Here is a 20,651-nt window from a genome sequence, read left to right as displayed (position 1 = left end):
CTGCGTCGGAGACGCAGGTGGACGCCGACGTCCTGTCGCTACGTTATTTCACGCACTTCCCGGGTTGGAGGGTCACGTGAGCCACTTTTCGCGCGAAAACTGGCTGTGGCTGTAGTACCGGAGAGGAAGGCGGCGGTAAGATGGCGGTGAGTTCAGGGGCGTGGGGCTTGCGCCAGCAGCCAGCAACTCTGAGGGTTAGGGAATGTTGCTACGCACTTGTCGTCCTTGCCTTGCCGGGCTCTTGCCCTGCCCATCGCCGCCTGGGATCCATTCTTTGGCAGAGGCTCGGCCCCTGGGCTCTGGTGTGGAGCTTATTTCTTCTGGGGTCTGCAAAGCCAGCGGGCACCGCACCATTCAAAGCCTGGTGATGTCGCCTCTCCCGCTCCATTTTGGTAGCGTTGGACTCCTGAAGCCTCTCTCAGACCACACTACCACTATGATTTATTCGCTACGCACATGCTGGTTGGGCCCTCTCGGTGTGCTTGGCCCTACCTGTAACACAGGACAAATAAGATCCCGCATCTTCGTGCACTTGTTACTGTAATTTTTTTGTCTTTTTGTCTTATTTACTATCTCACCCTTCCACCAATCTGTAGCATCAAGACCTTTAATGTTTTGGTTGCTCTTGTATCACGGTGGTTGGCACAGTGTGGGTGCTCAAAAGGGTAGGAATGCTTGCTTACAGGGAGAAAGAGACAGTAAACAGATATATGAACAAATGGGGCATCCTCAGTGACTTGTCATGGAGAAAACTCAGGGTATTGTGAGTGACCAGATGTTTGAAGAAATGATATTCAAGCTGGTTCCTGCGTGTTAAGCCCTTGGCACAGCTCAGAGGAGAGCATTCCATGTAGAGGGAATAGCAAGTGCAAAGTCTTGAGGCTGGAAGGAATTTGATGTGGTAGAGGACAGGATAACTGGTGGGGAGGGCCGCCTTATAGAAAACTAAATCAGCCCTCACTTTCTTGGTCTTCTCTTGCAGGAATCATCTGAGTCCTTCACCATGGCCTCCAGCCCTGCCCACCCTCGGCAAAGCAATGATCCTCTCACCTCCAGCCCTGGGCGAAGCTCCCGGAGGGCAGATGCCCTAACCTCCAGCCCTGGCCATGACCTTCCTCCATTTGAGGATGAGTCTGAGGGACTACTAGGCACAGAGGGGCCCCTGGAGGAGGAGGATGGAGAGGAACTTATTGGAGATGGCATGGAGAGGTACTTTCATTCAAGGCCCTGCAGTCAACAGTTTTGTAGAGAACTGATTATCAATGATCTGGCTTTGGGTGCAGGCAAAGGAGACAAATCAGAGCACCTTGGTTCTGGGTCTGGGGGGAGACAGACAGATTCGTGGGGCCAAAATATAGGTCCATGTAACTTGCTGTATCCAAGACTGCACCCTGAGGCCAGGGTGCAGTCTTGGATACAACTCCATGAGATGTGTGCCCCAGGGGCTACAAGGGGTCTGTAACGTGGTGGACCAAATCAGAGAGTCAGCTGGGAAGGACAGGGAGCAGGCAGCTGAGTGCTTTTCTGCAACTTCAGAGGAACATCATGTTGCCATTTTGGGGTAGGTGCTGATTAAGCAACATTTAGAATCAATTCAGCAAACATTTATTGTGTCTAATCTATACTAGTCTATGTGTTAGATACTTTCACACTCAATAACATGTGAACATATTAAAGGTTATCAAGGCAAAGTGTGGCACACTGTGGGTACTCAGTACAAAGACAATGGGAGTAAGCTTTGCAAGGAAGCAAGGTTATGTTTCTGCTGCCTTACCCCATATTTACAACAAATATTTGGTAGGTGTATTAGTAGAATTATGTGAATGCCCAGGAGCCTCGTGAAGAGTCTCCTTTTGGGCCTGCCTTTCCTGGGACTCAGTTCCAGGACTGCTATGTGTGAGAGGACTGCACAGGCCATTCCACAGTCAACAGAGAGTGTCCTTTGTGAGGCATCCCATGGACTGTCAACTGTGCTATAGACCATTTGGATCTTTGCTTTAAGCTCTGTCATCCTGGATAGTCAGATCTGTTGTGCAGTACATTCCATACTGTGGAAGGAATGAGGAGTCTAAGGACAGATCAGTCCTGGGCAGGTCCCTGTATGCTGTGGAGTTGTTTAGGCAGTATACCCCTCCCTACCATTCTCTACCCTCTGTTTCCATCTCTCCGTCCCTTCAGAGAACAAAAGGGAAGGCCCTTTGCAGGGGCTTCTGGATAGAGGTATCTGAGCTAGCTGGACCCAATTAGATTTTGTTGTTGGGGCTTTTTAACATGCATGTTTACTGAGCTATAAAGTTTATATATTCAAAAGTTTATCTGTAAGAATACAACTTAGTGCTTTTTAGTCAATTTCTTGAGTTTGGCAACCATTACCACAGCCCAGTTTTAAAACATTTCCGTACTGGAAATGTTCATCCTTTTGTGCCTGTTTACATTTAATCCTGGTTCCCATCCCCATCCCTGGGCAGCCAATAATCCATTTCTTTAGACTTGCCAATTCTGGCCATTTCACACAAATGAAATCATAATGCATGACTGGCTTTTGCAACAGGCTTCTTTTACTTAGTTTTACAAGATCCATCCTTGTTGTAGTGTGTCAGTACTTCATTCTTTTTTGTGGTTGAATAATATTCTGTTGAATGGACTGACCATGTTGTTTACTCCATGATCATATGGTGGACATTTGGCTTCTTTGCACTTTTTGTCACTTATGAGTAATGCTGCTGTGAAGTTTTTGTGTGGACATGTGTTTTCAGTTCTCTTCGGCAAATACCAAGGGTTGGATTTGCTGGGTTGTATGCTAACTCTGGTTAATCCTTTGAGGTACTGCCAGGCTGTTTTCCAAAGGAGCTGCAGCATTTTACATTGCCAGACATGATGTATGAGGGTTCCCATTTCTCCACATTCTTGCCAACACCTGTTATTTTGTGGGTTTTGATAATAGCCATTTTAATGTGTGTGATGTAGTGTCTCATTGGGATTTTGATTTACATTTCTCTGGTGCTTAATGATGTGGAACATCTTTTCATGTGCTTATTGGACATATGTATATCCTCTTTGGAGAAATGTCTGTTCAGATTTTTTACCTGTCTTGAGTTGTAATAATTTTTAAGATTTTTTATTCTGGATGTAAGTCTTTCATCAGATACGTGATTTGCAAATATTTCTCAATCTGTGTCTTGCCTTTTTTGTTGTTGTTTTTAAGATTTATTTATTTTGAGACAGAAGGGAAGGGAGGGAGAGAAACATCAACGTGTGGTTGCCTTGCACGCCCCCTATTGGGGAACTGGCCTGCAACCCAGGCATGTGCCCTGACTGAGAATTGATCCCATGACCCTTTGATTCCTAGGCAGGCACTCAATCCACTGAGCCACCCCAGCCAGGGCTCTTTTTTGTTTTTTTGATAGTTTATTTTGAAACACAGAAGTTTTTAATTTTGATCAAGTTCAATTTATCAAATTTTTATGAACTGATTAGAACTTTGCTGAGGACATTTTATGTGACATAAAATTCTTGAAGAGTCAGGTACCTTTTCCCTGAGAATTTAGGAATTCAGAAACAGATGAGCTTGGAAATGTGCCCATCTCTGGCTTCTGTTTCTGGCATGAGCAGTATAGGATTACTTGTTCTGAGAATGTAGTTTGACAGAGTAAAACACAAGCAGAAAACCCAAAAAGTAGCAGTTCCTCTAATTATCACTCACCTAGAAAAGGGGAGAATTCAAGAGGATTATCTTAGGGAGGCAGTGTGGTATCAGGGTAAAAACTTTGCAGTTTGTGTTTCGGCTATATTTTCACACCCATTGGCAAAAGTCAAATCTTCCTCTAATGCTCAATTTCCTCATCTTTTGAGTAGAACAATGATATCTATTTTACTTTCCAGAATTTCGGAGGGGAGAGCAGGGCTTGCTTTCTGGGAGTTCCTTGTTAAGACATCATTCCCCTTCAAATAATAGCTCATAGATGACATTGTTGAAAATGAGTACTTGGTGGTCTTAGAGAAACTAAGAGACTTGAGCCAGTTGGAGGGAGTACCAAAGAGGCTGGTTTGGCTGATGTGAACAAAAGACCTTCCCCAGGACTTGAAAGGGTTTGAGGCAACATTATCTGAGAGAGAGAATTCCTCCCGAGGGTGAGCTTGGATTGGTTCTCTGAAAGGCCTTTCTGTGTGAAGGTGTTGTGGTTCCTCCAATTCCTTTTTCTTATTAATTGCTTAAAGCTGTCTGGGGAGCCCCTCTTCTTTTTTATTGTGGAAAAATACATATACCATAAAATTTCTCATCTTAACCATCTTTAAGTGTCCAGTTCAGTGATAGTAAGTACACTCACACCATTGTATGACCATCATCACCATCTCCAGAATTTTCTTGACTTACCAGACTAAATTTCATAGGTTATTTCTTTTTGTGATTGGTTTTCACTGAGCATAATGTCCTTGAGGTTCATCCATGTTACGGCATGTTTCCTTCCTGGTAGATCTTTTTGATCCTTCTGTGTTTCTGGCCTAGAGTCTCTTTTGGCCTACTCAGGCCAGGGCTTGTGGGCCTTCTGGAACAGGTCTGTTTCCTGGATTGTGTTTGGGGTGTTTGTTTCTGTTTATGTTTTTAATACTAACAGGGTCCATTTGGGGGTCTTTCAGGGACTACCGTGCCATCCCAGAGATAGACACCTATGAGGCTGATGGACTGGCATTGGATGATGAAGATATAGAGGAGCTGACAGCCAGTCAGAGGGCGGCAGCAGAGCGGGCCATGCGGCAGCGTGATCGTGAGGCTGGCCGGGGCCTGGGTCGCATGCGACGTGGGCTCTTGTATGGTAGGTTGAGATGTGTGCAACCCTGATGGGACTAGTCCTGCTTCCAGAGCCTCCAGGAGCTGGAAGGAGGGCTGGGGGAGACTTCCCTTTAGGATGTCCCTTTTATCCCCAGACAGTGATGAGGAGGATGAGGATCACCCTGCTCGGAAGCGCCGCCAAGTAGAACGGGCCCCAGAGGATGGCGAGGAGGATGAGGAGATGATAGAGAGCATTGAGAACCTAGAGGACCTTAAGGGCCACTCTGTGCGTGAGTGGGTAAGTATGGCAGGCCCCCGACTGGAGATCCACCACCGCTTCAAGAATTTCCTGCGTACCCATGTGGACAGCCATGGCCACAACGTCTTCAAGGAGCGAATCAGTGACATGTGCAAAGGTTTGTTCTCTGTACTTGGCTTCTGCTTACCACAGTCTACCTTGTAAAACTCTCCTACAGAAAGTTATCACTTTGGCCCTGCAACACCACATTAAATAGAGACGTCAAGTGCAGGGAACATTAAATAACTTGCCTGTTACTGGACAGGAGCTAGGACCTGGAGCCCACCATATCCATCTTTCACACAAATACAAAAGATACTGCGCTTCTGCACTAGAACATTCTAGCTGACCGTCCAGGGAGCACATGTGAATCACAGAAGTGTATTTTAACATGTTTAAACTTTGGCAGGTTTTATGTAAAAATCTGGATTACTACTTTGATCAGAAAGTATTGACATATTTCTTTGTGACAGGAATTATTTCAAAAGGAGGCATGCGATTCTTGGTTTCCTGCTGTTCTTCCATTCTCTTTGTCCTATATTTGACACAAGTTATTCCTTGGTTTCCTTCTTGGCCATTATAGGCATTTCAGGTTGCAGCCCCGCTGTGTTAGGCACACTGTGTGTATTATTTTACTTAATCCCCCCAGTGACTTTGTGTTCTATGTGACATTCTCATTTTATAGATTTAGGAAGTTGAGGCCCAAGCTCTGTCACTTAATGTAAGGCACATAGCTAAAGCAAGGTAGACTTAGGACTGAGAGCTGGGCTTTCTAGCTTGAAGTCATGGACTTGGGTGGAACAGGCTCTCTCCTTGCACAGTGAGACGGAATTTGCCTTCTCTGGCTTGATGGTTAGTTTTTTTCTGTCTCTAGAGAATCGTGAGAGCCTGGTGGTAAACTATGAGGACCTGGCAGCCAGGGAGCATGTCCTGGCATACTTCCTGCCAGAAGCACCAGCAGAAATGCTTCATATCTTCGATGAGGCTGCTCTGGAGGTCGTGCTGGCCATGTACCCTAAGTACGACCGTATCACCAGCCGCATACACGTGCGCATCTCCCACCTGCCTCTGGTGGAGGAGCTGCGCTCGCTGAGGTAAGCTGAGGGCAGGATGGGGATTGAGAATCCAGTCCTTGGCACCTTCTAGCTTGGGCATCATTTGAGAGAACTTTGACAGGGTGGTGATGTGGGCAGATGGCTACAGCCAAGAGAGCCCTCTGCCATTAGTTTTGGCTTGCGCTGGATGTGGTGTGATGGATCTGATATGGTGGTGCCAGTCCCCAGATTTGGGGGAATCACAAGATGGAATTCCCTTACATGCAGTCATGACTTCTTCAGAGGGCATGGATGGGTTAAGCATCAGGACTCCAGGCCTCTGATGTGCCCTCATCTCCATAGGCAGCTGCACCTGAACCAGCTGATCCGTACGAGTGGGGTAGTGACCAGCTGCACAGGTGTCCTGCCCCAACTCAACATGGTCAAGTACAACTGCAACAAGTGCAGCTTCGTGCTGGGGCCTTTCTCTCAGTCACAGAACCAAGAGGTGAAGCCCGGCTCCTGCCCTGAGTGCCAGTCAGCTGGCCCCTTTGAAGTCAACATGGAAGAGGTGAGCAAGCACACAGCACTGGCTGCTGGCTGTCCCCATTTCAGGAGTCCCTGATATGCAGGGCCTGCCTAACATTTTAGGCAGTTTGGAAAACCAGCAAAAGCAACTGAGGGAAACAAGAGGGCATTGTGTATTGGCCACATCACAGGGCAAACCGCTTCTGCCTGGCCAGCCTGTTTAGGTTTGCTCACATGGTATTTTCAAAAATTCAAGCCAGTATTTAAAAATTGGACAAGTTTTGTTTAAAACATAAAAGTTTATGGCTTCTCTTGAAAAATGGGAAGATCTGGCTAAACTGGGCCCACTTCTTCCCCAGGTGCACCCTTAGCAGGGCACCTGCTTTTCAGTCCATCATTCACATGGGGTGCCTCCAGTCACACTGAGACTTCTCTTAACGTTTCTGGTACCTGCCTCTCTGGGCCTTTGGTTGGGGGCTTCTGGACTATAACCACTTTAGACACTACTGTGGCATATACAGGGGATGCTGCTGAAAGCCTCTGGTCCTTACAACCCCAGGCACATTACATATGCCTTTGTACTTGAACAACTTCATGTGTAAAGTCATAGTACCTGCCGTGGATGTGTAGATCTCCTTTGTGCCTTGCTGCCCTAAGTGTTGGCTGCTAACCTCTACTGCTCTACACTTCTGAGAAGTGCCCTTTCCAGAGCTGCCTTGCTAGAAAATGCCTGGGAAATTGTGCTTGTGATAGCCTACAGCCAAAAACTGACCTGGTTAAACATTCAAGTATGCCTTGCCTGGTGAGACATATCTGCCAGACTGGACCTCACCTGAGTCCATGCCTGTGCTGAGGCTTACCTGCCCTGTCTAGCTTCCCTCCTGTACAGATTCCACTTTACAAAAATCTCTTGCACAGGAGCAGAACTTGAGGCTTCGCTTCTAGGGAACTTGAGGCAGTAACTAGTATAAGATTGATAATTACAGCTGACATTTCTAGAGGACTTTTCAGGGGCTAGGTGAAAATTATGTAGTCTTTATCACAACCTATAAGGCAGACACTGTTACCCTGTTTTGCCACAGTGAAGAAATTGGCTAAGGTCAGCCAGGAAGTGACTCAGTATTGGAAGTCAGACATTTTGACCCAGAGCAAACTGCTCTATTAATGTGATCTCTCCCAGACAATAAGTGCAATAAGGGACATTAAATTGTGTGGCACAATGTTGGCACATACTTGATAATCAGAGCCCACACTAATGTAATTTGTTGTTTGGGCATCAGTTTAAGAGCTTGGTATGTGTGACTTGATTTAATCCTCACTGGGAGGTTGCATTTGGCAGTATTAGCGTCTCCATTCTGTCAAGAAGACACACAGAGAGGCAGTCACTTGCCCAAGATTACACAGTAAACCACAGAGCCAGGATCTGAACCTAGGCAGCCTGGCTGCATATGCATGAGGGCTCAGCTTTGAGGTGGTAACAGGTGCTTGACTGTCTAGCAGTCAGGAGGCGTCTGAGGGGTAGTGTCAAGAGTAGGGACCTTCAGTTGATGTGCTGGTCACAATGGGATCAGTGCAGAGATCTTAGAAAACAATAGACAAAAAAAAAATAGTCAACAGTACTGCTGACTCTTCCTCACTGGGTCCCAGTCAAGGTCAAGTGACATAATTCAGTGCTTGGAGGAGTATGAAGTCTGTCTCACAGTGATAGGTCCCATGGCTTTTTGTCCCTCACAGACCATCTATCAGAACTACCAGCGCATCCGCATTCAAGAGAGCCCTGGCAAAGTGGCGGCTGGCCGCCTGCCCCGCTCCAAGGACGCTATTCTTCTTGCTGATTTGGTGGACAGCTGCAAGCCAGGAGACGAGATAGTACGTAGCCAGGAGCAGGTTGGGAGGGAACTGAGTTGTTAAGATTTGTGTGAGTGTTTCTGGTGGGCCAGGGAGGGGTCAATGGCAGTTGGGGAGTGGGCTGAGATGAGTCCTTCAATGACCCTTGTACTGGATGGGCTGTCTGGATCACAAGGTTGAGGACTAGTTTTTCTTTGGTTTTACTGAGTTTCTCATCTTGGTGTGTGTAGCATGGAGGACTTAGTCGAGAAGCAATTGGATGAAGCCAGGTGTGGAGTAGGCCCAGCTCCCACTTTGACCCTGGGGCTGCCACCCACCCCGACCATGTGATCTCCCCTCTCTCTCTAGGAGCTGACTGGTATCTACCACAACAACTACGATGGTTCCCTCAACACTGTCAATGGCTTCCCTGTCTTTGCCACAGTCATCTTAGCAAACCACATTGCCAAGAAGGACAACAAGGTTGCCATGGGGGAACTGACTGACGAAGATGTAAAGATGATCACCAGCCTCTCCAAGGACCAGCAGATCGGAGAGAAGGCAAGTGAAATTCCTTGGGGCTGCCATACTCTGTGAGGAAGCCAGGGACTTGCTGGGGGTGTTGTGGGTGCCCAGGTCTTCTTGCCTAAGCTTTAGCTGCTACTCCAAGCTTCTCCTGAAATCTCCATCTTAACTGCCAGGTATTAGAAACTGATGCTCTCTTACTTTACTCTCAGTGGCAACTCAGTACACTTGCTTTGATGAGGGTCCCCACACTCAGTTGTTGGCATCATTTTTTTTTTTTTTTAAGATTTTATTTATTTACTTTTAGAGAGGGAAGGGAGGGAGAAAGAGAGAGAGAAACATCAATGTGCAGTTGCTGGGGGTCATGGCCTGCAACCCAGGCAGGTACCCTGACTGGGAATCAAACCTGAGACACTTGTTGGCATCACTTTGATGGAGGTCCCCACACTCAGCTGTTGGCATTGGGGATTGGTCTGAGCCTGTGGCCCCATCCGGTTAGGACAGGATTGTAAGGATTCATCAGATGTGTGGAGCCTAGGCTCAATGTTGAAATGGAGGCAAAGCAGTTAAGAATAACTTCCTTCATGTGGTTGTCCCCAGGTGTCAGGCTCCTACCCACAGTCTTCTCCAGGAAGAGTTCTACCTCAATATGACTTTTTTTTAAAGATTTTTTTAAAATTTATTTTTATAGGGGAAGGGAGGGAGAAAGAGAAGCAGAGAAACGTCAATGTGTAAGAGATACATCCATCATTTGCCTTTCAAGCATCATCCCATGTGAGAGGGAGGGAGAGAAACATTGATGTGTGATTGCCTCTTAAGCGCCCCCCATGATGGGACCAGGCATGCCCCCCAACTGGGATTCAAACCGGTGACCCCTCGGTTTGCAGGCTGGCACCCAATCCACTGAGCCACAGCAGCCAGGGTGTTGTTTGTTTGTTTTTTTATTTGTTTGTTTTTATGTAGACATCTTTACAGAAAGTTGGGAAGGAGATTAACATTGCAGGCACACAAATAACAAGTAGAATGTTAAATTTCTGTTCATACAAGTCCTCTGCTATTTTACCTGCTCAGGTGCTACCACCTACCAAGGATGTAAGTGTTCTCAAGCTCTCAGTTCTCTTAATTTTTTTTCCTTCCTTTTTCTCTGCTTCAGCTATCCACTTTTTGTTCAGTTTTTAATGCAGAACAGTTTGGCTGTGTCTTTGGCCTCGGCTCTTCTGCTCCTAAAGAGCCAGAGTCATTTTAGGTGAATCATTCCAGGTTCTAGTGACTTATTTAATGAATGGGATCCTTCCTTTTGTAAACTCCCAGAGGGCAGAGCCAAGTCTGTTGGACTGACCTCGGTCTAGGCAGCCTTTCTTAGTCTGCCAAGATTTGGGGCACCCACAGATGTTCTGCCAGCCTTGGGAGGACAAGAACCAACTACTCAGTCTACCAACATACTCAGTCTTGGAATACCTTCCAGGGCCACATTCTGGGATCTTGATGGGAAGTAAGATACGGTCTTTGCCCTCATTGGGTACATATTTTCATTAGGATTTGAATTTTGGCATAATCTTCCATAAGATCAGATGGGATTCCCCCATCTAAGAATGAGATGATATTGTCTACTCACAGAGTTGTTACAGAAGATTAAACATATGAACACAGTGGTGTGTGTAAGTACTCAATAGCTAGCTGTTACTATTATAGTTTAAAAAATTAACGGTTTGTACAAACACTGGATGGAGGTGCCAGGATAGTGTATTTGAAAAGCATAAAGGACCAGTGGAAGGATAAACATAGCCTGGGGCCTGGTACCTTAGACTTTTTTCAGCACATTGTCTCCTGCTCACAACAGCCATACAGGTAGGTGGGTAGGCATTCTGAGGGGTAATGAGCAATGTACACAGAGATGTAAGAGCATAAGCTTAAGGGTTAAGTGGAATAATTCATGGGAAGCACTGTGATACTTCTGGCAGGTCTGGATTTGAATTTTCCCTTTGTACCAGCTGTTAAGTTGGCCTTCCAAGATACCAAGATACCTTGGTTACCTTCCAAGATAACCAAGTCAGCCATAGGGCACATTGAGCAGTGTAAGCATTAACACAGTTGCCCCTTGCCTTCCTGCTCCACAGGGAGACCCACCTGTATGTGTGGGTGCTTTGCAGGAGGATAATAGCCTGGGAACCTGCCATGCACAGCAAACAGGACTCAGGCTGCTATTTATAGTCCTGGAGGGAGAAAGAGTTCACCCTGCGAGGGCACCCACTACAGAAACAGCTCTAAGAAGCAATCTGGGTAAAGAATCCAAGGACAGACAGTTTTGGCACACTCACACGTGTAGGAGGATGGGAGATCTAGGGCATACCATCTCTTAGTATTCCCAATGCATATAAGGGCTTAATAAACAAATTGTTTTATAAAGCACTGCACATCTGCTTGACACTGTCTAGGTAATTTCCAGGTAGTAATAATGATTCTATAATCTAGGTGTCATCTGTGTCTATTTTATTGATGAATAAACAGGCACAAGGGTTAAATAAGTTGCCCACATAACATAGCTAATAGTGGCAGAGCCAGGATCTACCCAGGCGACTTCAGAGTCTCCCAGTGCCTGCACTCTGCTCCCTCCATATAGTAATCAATGTTTGGGAGGGTGCATGTGTGAGTATTTGGTTATTATGGGTTCTGTGGGATACCTAGCACAAGTCCTGATCCATATTTTTAAACTTGATTACAAAAATGTTCATACTTTTATGTGAAGTGGTATAGTGAATCCCTAAACATCACTCACTCAGCTTCACCAGTTGTCCCAGTCTCTCTAGGCTTGTTTCCTCTGTACTTGAACCCACTCCCCCCTCAAGTATTTCCAAGCAAATGCCAGCATTATATCTGTAACTATACTATTGTGTGTCTCTAAAAGACTCTTTTTACTAAAGCCTAGTCACAATACCACCATTGCACTTTACAAAATAAAGCATTTCCTTTATATCAGTTATTTGTTTTGTGTTTACATTTTCCTAATTATCTTACTGTTTTCTTTTTCTTTTTTTTTTCTTTTTTTTTTTTAGTTTCTTGGAGTTAGCATTCCAGTAAAGTCCACACACTGGGATTGGTTGATCTGTCTCTTGGTCATTTTTCATCTCCTTTTCATCTCTAACTGCAATTATATATTTTTTTAATTTTATTTTATTTTGTAATTACATATTTTTTAAAGATTTTATTTCTTTATTTTTAGAGAGGGGGGAGAGAGGGAGAGAGACATCAGTGTGTGGTTGCCTCTTGAGCACCCCACACTGGGGAGCCCGCCGCAACCCAGGCATGCACCCTTACCAGGACTCAAGCAGTGACCCCCCTCAGTTGGCAGGCTGGCCCTCAGTCCACTGACCTTCACCAACCAGGGCCTCTTGCAATTATTGAAAAACAGAAGACAATGTGTCATTTGTCCTGTCTCATTTTCATGGTTTAGATATTGCTGATTATGTCCTTGTTGAACATACTCCTGTTGCTTTTTTTCTATAAATTGGTGGTCAGATACAGAGGCTTCATTAGACTTGTGTTTAAATTTTGTTTCCTTTTTGGGAGGGGGCCATAGCAAGACTTCTGCAGAGGTGACTTCACCAGGAGGCACAGCACCCAGGGCTGTGATGTTCAGAGTCACTGATGATCCTTGGCTAAATCTATCCATTCATGAGGGGTGCAAAATAACAGTCCTCTAATTCCAATCTGTCATCATTTATTTGCTGGACCACTTCTACATAGAGAAACTGCTCTTAACTATATGGACTTACTCCTAGTTGGAACTCCTATAGGAAAAGCAGGATGTTTGATTTCCCTCTATTTACCAGTTTTCAGAATAATGAATTCGTTTGAAGTGATGAATCGTTTATCTTATGAGGTGGCACTGAGTGTCTTATAAAGTGGTAGGGTTTAATGTCATTAAGGTTATTGCAGTCTCCTTATGTACAGGGTCTGGCAGAAGTGACATGTGCTGGAGTATGGTTGGTAATATGTAATATGGGTGTAATAATTTATAGTTTTAAAATTTGAACATGTCACCTAAAATGTCATATGGTGTGCTTGAGTATGATATTGTTATATTACAGAATTGCATGCTTATGATTTTAAAATAAAAAGGGCTTTTATTTGTACCAGATACTATATTTCCTGCTCCAGACCTGGAATCAGCTACTTCTCCAAACAGCCCAGTGGAAAGCATTCTTTCCTGTTGGTGGGAAACAGTATTTGGAAACATCGGCCTCTAGATGCACTAGGCTTGGATCACTGTGAACCACTAATGCTAGCAGTGCTAACAGCCTCTTCTTGGTCTAGGTTTGACACTAAATTTTAGAGTGAAAGGCAAAACTAGAAAAGGTGTAATGTTGTGGAAACAGACCTCCACTCCTGACTTCCTATGTAAAATAGTGGCAGGAAGCATTTCTGGCACAGCACTAGAGTGGTACGAGCAGGTCATGTTTCCAAGAAGGACCTGCCAGTCGCACTGTCCTGGCTGTGGTGAAGAGTGGCCATACACAGAATAGACTGCTGACGCCTACCCCCAGTTCCAGTCCCCAGAATTGGGTTTCCCCCATCTTCACGCTTCCAGGGAAGCCAGAGAGAATAACTTCCACTTGGCTGTTGGCAGAGGCAAGACAGCTAGATCCAGTGCTTAGGGAGTGGTTCTCCCTCACCACTTCCAGTGTTGTTTTCTATCAGAGCACCCATACTCCAGGGCCTGGTGCTTCCCAAGATACTTGGTCTGACCTGTGAGGATACAGTGCTTTGCAGAAGATGGAAAGGTAGAGATAGTGAGGGCATAACCATGCCACGGGTGGAGGGGGAAGCTGACTCCCATCAGCAAGAAGTGTCTTTTGTTTCATCTTTACCATTTAGCAGATTTTGCAGTCTTCTCCCTCTCCTTCCCTCCCCTCGTGTGCACAGAGAAATGGAGAATGTTTCATTGGCTCACACATTGAAATGACCTGAATTTCTGGTGACTGCGTCTCCCGGGCACTCTGTATTTACGTTTTAAGTGTACAGAATTATAGTATATCATCTGTATGTTGCATTGTGTGCTCGTCACTCCAAATGTAGCCTCTGTCCATCACCATATATATTTGACCCCCTTCACCCTCTTCAGTCCCCCCTTACCCTTTGGTAACCACAGTACTGTTGTCTATGTTGGTGAGTTTTGTTTGTTCATTTGTTGCTTTCTGTTTTATATCTCACATGGTGAAATCCTATGGTTCTTCGCTTTTTCTGACTTTGTTTAATGTGATATTCTCAAGATCTACCCATGTTGTTGCAAAGAACAGTATTTCCTTTTTATGGCTAACTAGTATTCCATTGTATATGTATACCACATCTTTATTCATTCATCCATCCATCAAAGGACACTTGGGTTTTTTCCACACCATACCTGACTTTGTATTGTATTTCTCCATCACAGCCCAGCCAGGAGCCAGATAACTTGTGTAAACACCTCACTTAGAGCTCACAAAAATCTGTGAATTGGGCAGTGTTACTCTTTCATTAGCGGAAACAGACTCAGGCAGGCTACAGAACCATGTTGGGGATCTTCCTACTGTCAGAACCTGGATTTTGTCTCCTTTCTGCTCTTGGTCTGCAACTTTGGGGTAGTCCTTTCTGAACTGGGGCAACATAAAGGAGTCTGACCAAAGTTCTTTTAAATTTCAAAGTTCTGTGACTTTCAGAAAGAGCCAACTAATGACAAGGCCCATAGTCAGAGCAGGGCGTAATGCTGAGGCCTGGTGGAATTTAAGCAGCTGTGGAGTGGGTGCTTTGGGGCTAGAGACTTTTCCATCCCCTAAGACCAGAACAGGTGGGTTATCTGCCCAGACTGTACCCATGCCTCTCCCTCCCTTTAGATCTTTGCCAGTATTGCTCCCTCCATCTACGGGCATGAAGACATCAAGAGAGGCCTAGCACTTGCTCTTTTTGGAGGGGAGCCCAAAAACCCAGGTAAGTAGAGTCTATAGGGAATTTAATAAGAGCCAGGTTCTACATGTCAGACAAGGAGGGACTGTATTTAAAGCATGTTAAGAGGTGGCCAGACCATGTACAGCTTAGTCGTCATAGGGAGAACATAGCCCATGGGCATAGCACCTCAGGCATCACCATGTCCCTAGTTCTACCACTGCCTTCCTTTGTGATGAGCAAATTCATCTTTACTTGTCTCACTTTAAAAAAACTTGGTCTTTTAAAGAATTGTTTTAACTTTAAAATAATATGTGAATTTGTGTTTATAGTACATCCTCTTATTAGTTAGAAGTCATAGAAAAGCCAAAGTTACTATTGACCACCCTTTTTAATTTTAGTCTCCTCCCTGTAGGTTACTTCTCTGGTCACTGGTATGTGTACTCCCAGACCTTTGTGTGGCTGTTATAGACTTAACATGCATACTTAGAAAACACAGTATTTCATAAAACATGTTTCTATTTACAGTTCCTGTATGTGTGTATAAGTGACTATGCATAAAATATCCAGGTTGCTTTTTATCACTCAAGTAACACATCTTATCTTTTGGCATTAGTGTATACAGAGCAAGTTCATGCTTTTAAGTTACTGTTCATGGTCCATATAGTATAATGTACTTGGTTACCCTTCTTGTTGAAGAATATGTAATTGCTTTCAGTTTTTTTACATTTATAAAGAAGATATTTATACTCACCTCTTTGTGCACCCATTTTTTGGGTTCGTTGCTCAGAAGTGGGATTGCTGGTCCTAGGGCATTGCATCCCTCTCTGGAGAGAATATTCCTTTGCCATTCATAATAGGCTGAGAAATTAGATATAAGCCCTATATCCCTCACCTTCCTTTTGTCCCCATTCCCTCCATTGACATCTTTGCCTCCTCCAGGGGGCAAGCACAAGGTGAGAGGCGATATCAATGTGCTCTTGTGTGGAGATCCTGGCACAGCCAAGTCTCAGTTCCTCAAATATGTTGAGAAAGTGTCTAGCCGTGCCATCTTCACCACTGGCCAGGGGGCTTCAGCTGTGGGCCTCACAGCATATGTCCAGCGGCACCCTGTCAGCCGGGAGTGGACCTTAGAAGCTGGAGCCTTGGTTCTGGCTGACCGAGGAGTATGTCTCATTGATGAATTTGACAAGGTAGGTCCTGGACCCTATAAGTAATGGGACTTAAAGTGTGTTGGCTTAGCCCTCAGTGGGGGACAAGTGTTACTGTGGCATGTCAGGGATAATCATGTATTTGATTCTTGCAGATGAATGACCAGGACAGAACCAGCATCCATGAAGCCATGGAACAACAGAGTATCTCCATCTCGAAGGCTGGTATCGTCACCTCCCTGCAGGCTCGCTGCACTGTCATTGCTGCTGCCAATCCCATAGGTATACCAGGCAGGATGGCTGGTGGGGCTCAGGGACTGCCAAAGGTGACGAGACCCTGCCTTTGGGAATCAGGAACCTGCAGTACCCGTCATCCAGTTGCAGATCTGAATTAGGAATTAAGCAACAGAAGGTAGTTCTGTCCTGTGTGGGACTCCTGGGTTTTTGTTGAGCCATGTTCTCAGAACTACCCATGGCCATTCTTTTCAGAAGGCCCAAGAGTCAGAATCGAGTTCATTGTCTAAGTAGGGGGTGAAGTTGCTTGTTGATTCCAGCCAGGCACCCTTGCCTGTCTCTTTGGCTGTTCCTACCAGGAGACAAGTATGCTTTCTATCTCAAGACTACTTTAGGCCATTCATTGCTTGGGGAAACCCATTTTCTATCTCTTATCTGGAATGCCTCACTGATAGCAGGCACTGAATCTCCAGCCTCTTCTAGTTCCTCTGCTAAAGTTCTTTTCCCCTTCTGTCACTGAAGCAACTTGGGGTTGGAGAGAATTTTCTGTGGTTCCAGAAGAGAGGATGATCTGTAGAAGCATGCACCCTGATAGGTTCTTTTGTGTTACAGGGGGCCGCTATGACCCCTCACTGACCTTCTCAGAAAACGTGGACCTCACAGAGCCCATCATTTCCCGCTTCGACATCCTATGTGTGGTGAGGGACACAGTGGACCCAGTCCAGGATGAGATGCTGGCTCGTTTTGTGGTTGGCAGCCATGTTAGACACCACCCTAGCAACAAGGAAGAGGAGAGGCTGGGCAGTGCCCCAGAGCCCACCATGCCCAACATGTATGGCGTGGAGCCCCTGCCACAGGAAGTCCTGAAGAAGTATATCATCTATGCCAAGGAGAAGGTCCACCCAAAGCTCAATCAGATGGACCAGGACAAGGTGGCCAAGATGTACAGTGACCTGAGGAAAGAATCCATGGTACAGGCCCTGGGAGCTGCGGGGCCAGGCGGGGCAGGAAGCAGGCAGCAGCTTTCTCATCCTTGTAGTCAGTTACCCCAGAAAGTACTAAAGCAAGAAGGCCTTATAAAAGAAACTTGCAAATCTTGTACCTGGAGAGTTTGTTTTAGATGGTACTTAAATGTGTATGCATTTATTTCTGTGGGTATAGGGAAGGTCTTTTAATGGCCACTGAATAAGTTCTATGTTTTATTTTGCATAAATTTCATTGAATGGGTGCTCTGAACTAGTTTTGGTTCTTCCATGGTGGGGTAAGGATTTAAAGGCAGCTTGCAAGCAATTGGAATACTGAATCCTTGTGGTTTGATATTTTCACCCACCTAATTAAGACAGCAACTTTTTCATTTTGTTTAACCTTTTAACTTCATCAGGTCTTCTCAGAGCATTCAGCTTAGTTTTCATAGAATCAACAGCTTATTTTCTCACGCTGCATTGGATTTTGCAGGTCTTGGTACATGACAGTAACAAGGACAGCTGGCCATAAGTATAACGGACTCTAGGATGCACATAAGTGAACTGATGGAAGCAGAACTGATGATAGTGGCAGGCCATAGCATAGACATCCACTAGGCATTACCATACTTTAAGAAGGAATAGAAAGTGAGCTCATCTGGTGGCTCTGTTGAGCACTTCTGCCATAGGGAGGTGAGATGTGCCCTCTGGATTTGGGCTGCTAGCATTGCCACTCATTTTCCTTGCTTCTCTCCTGCCTGAGAAAATCTGGTGCTATTCTCTCCAGGCAACAGGCAGCATCCCCATCACAGTGCGGCACATCGAGTCCATGATCCGCATGGCAGAGGCCCACGCACGCATCCACCTGCGGGACTATGTGATAGAGGACGATGTCAACATGGCTATCCGTGTGATGCTGGAGAGCTTTATCGACACACAGAAGTTCAGTGTCATGCGCAGCATGCGGAAGGTAGATGTGATCTGAGGCAAAGTCCCTTTGGAACTAAAGGTCAATTTAACACAAGAGGCTACACATGGGCATCCTGGGATGCTGGCCTGGCAACAGAAGCTTCCTGATCTGGCTGCTTTTGTTGGTGGAGAAGGGAGTAGGGCAGGAGTGGGGTGGCCACATCCTATAATGTCTTTGAGTGTCCTAGTAGGGAGGGAGTGAATTTTGCTCTTCTCTTATGCAGACGTTTGCCCACTACCTTTCATTCCGGCGTGATAACAATGAGCTGTTACTCTTCATACTGAAGCAGTTAGTGGCAGAGCAAGTGACTTACCAACGCAACCGCTTTGGGGCCCAGCAGGACACTATTGAAGTGCCTGAGAAGGATTTGGTGGACAAGGTATGGGCACAGGTGGGAGAGCAGAGCCAGATTGGCTACCTGGGGAGCTGTCAGTCATTTTGGGAAGCAAACGGTTCTTGCACTGCCAGTGAATGGGCAGGTCTTGGATGAGAGCCATTTATTAACTGTATAATGTACTGAGCAGTGTTCCATGTACCCAATCTTGACAGTCAAAAGAGGTGAGTTCTGTTCCTGTCATTCCATCCTACAGAGGAGACAACACAGGGCAACTAAGTAGCTCACCTGAGCTCACAGGCAGTTGACAGAGCTACGGTGGCAAGCTGTGTCTAACTCTAGACCATGACACAGCCAACCTCTGCCTTAGTTGAGTTTACTCTGCACTAGAGATAGGAACCCTGCCTGGCTTATGGTGCATGGGCCTTAGAAAGTGAACTGAACCAAAGATTATGTGGATTTGAGAATTCTAGAATCCATTTCCACAGCTTACCTGCCCTTTTCTTCTTTTAGGCCCGTCAAATCAACATCCACAACCTCTCTGCCTTTTATGACAGTGAGCTCTTTCGGATGAACAAGTTTAGCCGTGATCTGAAGCTGAAGATGATCCTCCAGCAGTTCTGAGCCTCCACAGTCTCCTCATTCTGGCTGTGAAGTAATTCTGGTGCTCACTTTACTTTGTACTTCAAGGATACAAAAACAAACCACTGGGGGACACAGTGTGGTGAGGCCAGGGCTGGCAGCTGAACCGTCTGACTTTCCGAAGTCTCCTGGGCTTGGGCTGTGGCTGTGGCTGTGAATGTTGCTTTTATTTCTCCCTTCCTTCTTGTCTTATCATCTTAGGGGTGGGCATGATTTGCCTGTGTTTCTTTTTCAACTGCTCAGTAACTCGCCACTCGAAGTCTGCTTCCCCTTCATCCTGGATCGAGTCTGGTGTGTTCAAGATACCCACTGTTTTTAAGTGACTAAGCATATAAGGGTGTTATGAGAACTGTTGCCTTCTTGGTTTGAATTCTATGTCCTTACTGTTTTGGCAACTTTGGCTGAAGAGCAAGTTCAAGATATTGGCAGTATTTTTCTGAAGTCTGTATATCTAGACTTCTGTGAGTAGAAAAATCATGTAAGCAGAAAAAGAGTACAGTCCCTCTACTCTCTAATGACACAGCTTGGTTTCCTACAGGTGGAAGGGTCAGAGGAGTTGATATGATAATGAAGATTACTGCATACCCTGGCTGTGTTCATCTATTTTTCCTACCTAGTTGTTTCCCCATTTTCTCATTGTTTGTACATTCTCTTTCTGTGATTTGAATTTCTAATAAAATTAACATCTAAATACTGGTGTCTGTTGGTCTCAGTTCTATCTCAGTATCATAATGCAGGCTTTCCTGGACTTCCCTTGAAAGCCGTTTTCATCTTCTGCCTTTGGTGTTCTGAAAGAGGTATATGAGACTAGAAGAGCTGTTTTGTTTGTGAATGAACAAAGCCAAAATGCTGTGGATCTCCCTAGGGAATTCATTTGGCAGTTGCTGTCCACATGATCTCTCTGTGGGATCCATGGGAAGCATAGAACATACTTGTACACCAGGAAGGATTGTAGGTAACCTGGCCTCCTTTCTGATTGGGGCAACATTCTTGCTGATGTCAGAAATGTCCAAGCCTATAGAGAATTTTTATGTTTATGTGAACCAAACTAAGACAATTACTGGAAAGCAAAATCTTAACAAATTGAGAAAATATTCTGGAGAATAGCAGTTTTGCAGTTTATTTTATACGTTATAATCAAAAAAGGAGGTGTAAGAAGGGTTATATGAAATTCATTGGTGGCAAGTTAGGGAGCCAGGAAAAAGGCAAAGCCAGGAAATCAGATTGGGTAAAGAAGAAAATGAGACAAATACTTTTACATTGGTGAGTATAGGACGGTAAACATTTACAACACATGGAGTTGTTATATTAGGCAATAATACAACGGGGGTGGGGGGGGGGGCTGGTTACTGGTTGGGTGCTCTGGTAGAAGATTGTCCTGAGGGATCTGGGTTAAAGGTGATTAGTGTGACATTCCAAAGGTATGTTATTGTAGATACAAAAAGACAACAGAGAG

General features: G+C 45.3%; 1 protein-coding gene across 2 annotated transcripts; it reads left to right on the top strand.

Annotated features, from left to right (window-relative positions):
* The first annotated feature begins 60 nt into the window (after window positions 1-60).
* On the top strand, window positions 61-19,888 carry MCM2 (minichromosome maintenance complex component 2). 2 transcript variants are annotated; one of them, XM_045850229.1, is made up of 16 exons: window positions 61-146; window positions 983-1,209; window positions 4,639-4,814; window positions 4,927-5,187; window positions 5,944-6,163; window positions 6,467-6,674; window positions 8,366-8,500; window positions 8,828-9,019; window positions 14,854-14,947; window positions 15,845-16,095; window positions 16,209-16,335; window positions 16,900-17,258; window positions 18,037-18,219; window positions 18,443-18,598; window positions 19,067-19,208; window positions 19,734-19,888. In XM_045850229.1, the coding sequence occupies exons 1-15, from the start codon at window positions 141-143 to the stop codon at window positions 19,175-19,177; spliced, it is 2,706 nt and encodes a 901-aa protein (XP_045706185.1). In that variant the 5' UTR covers window positions 61-140; the 3' UTR covers window positions 19,178-19,208; window positions 19,734-19,888. The 2 variants fall into 2 exon arrangements, with proteins under 2 accessions (XP_045706185.1, XP_045706184.1); XM_045850228.1 differs by having other exon boundaries at window positions 19,067-19,888.
* Window positions 19,889-20,651: the final 763 nt, after the last annotated feature.

Source organism: Phyllostomus hastatus, unplaced genomic scaffold (assembly GCF_019186645.2).
Source record: "Phyllostomus hastatus isolate PE091 unplaced genomic scaffold, TTU_PhHast_1.1 phas_contig_80, whole genome shotgun sequence".
NCBI classification, from domain to species: Eukaryota; Metazoa; Chordata; class Mammalia; order Chiroptera; family Phyllostomidae; genus Phyllostomus; species Phyllostomus hastatus.
Note: the sequence above shows the minus strand (reverse complement) of the source record. Positions and strands in the feature narration are given on the sequence as shown.

Bases quoted from the DNA above. Each gene is read 5' to 3' on its own strand.
- MCM2 (XM_045850229.1), top strand. The intron at 9,020-14,853 runs GCAAGTGAAATT...CCCTCCCTTTAG, and splicing joins ACCAGCAGATCGGAGAGAAG to ATCTTTGCCAGTATTGCTCC. The intron at 17,259-18,036 runs GTACAGGCCCTG...TATTCTCTCCAG, and splicing joins ACCTGAGGAAAGAATCCATG to GCAACAGGCAGCATCCCCAT.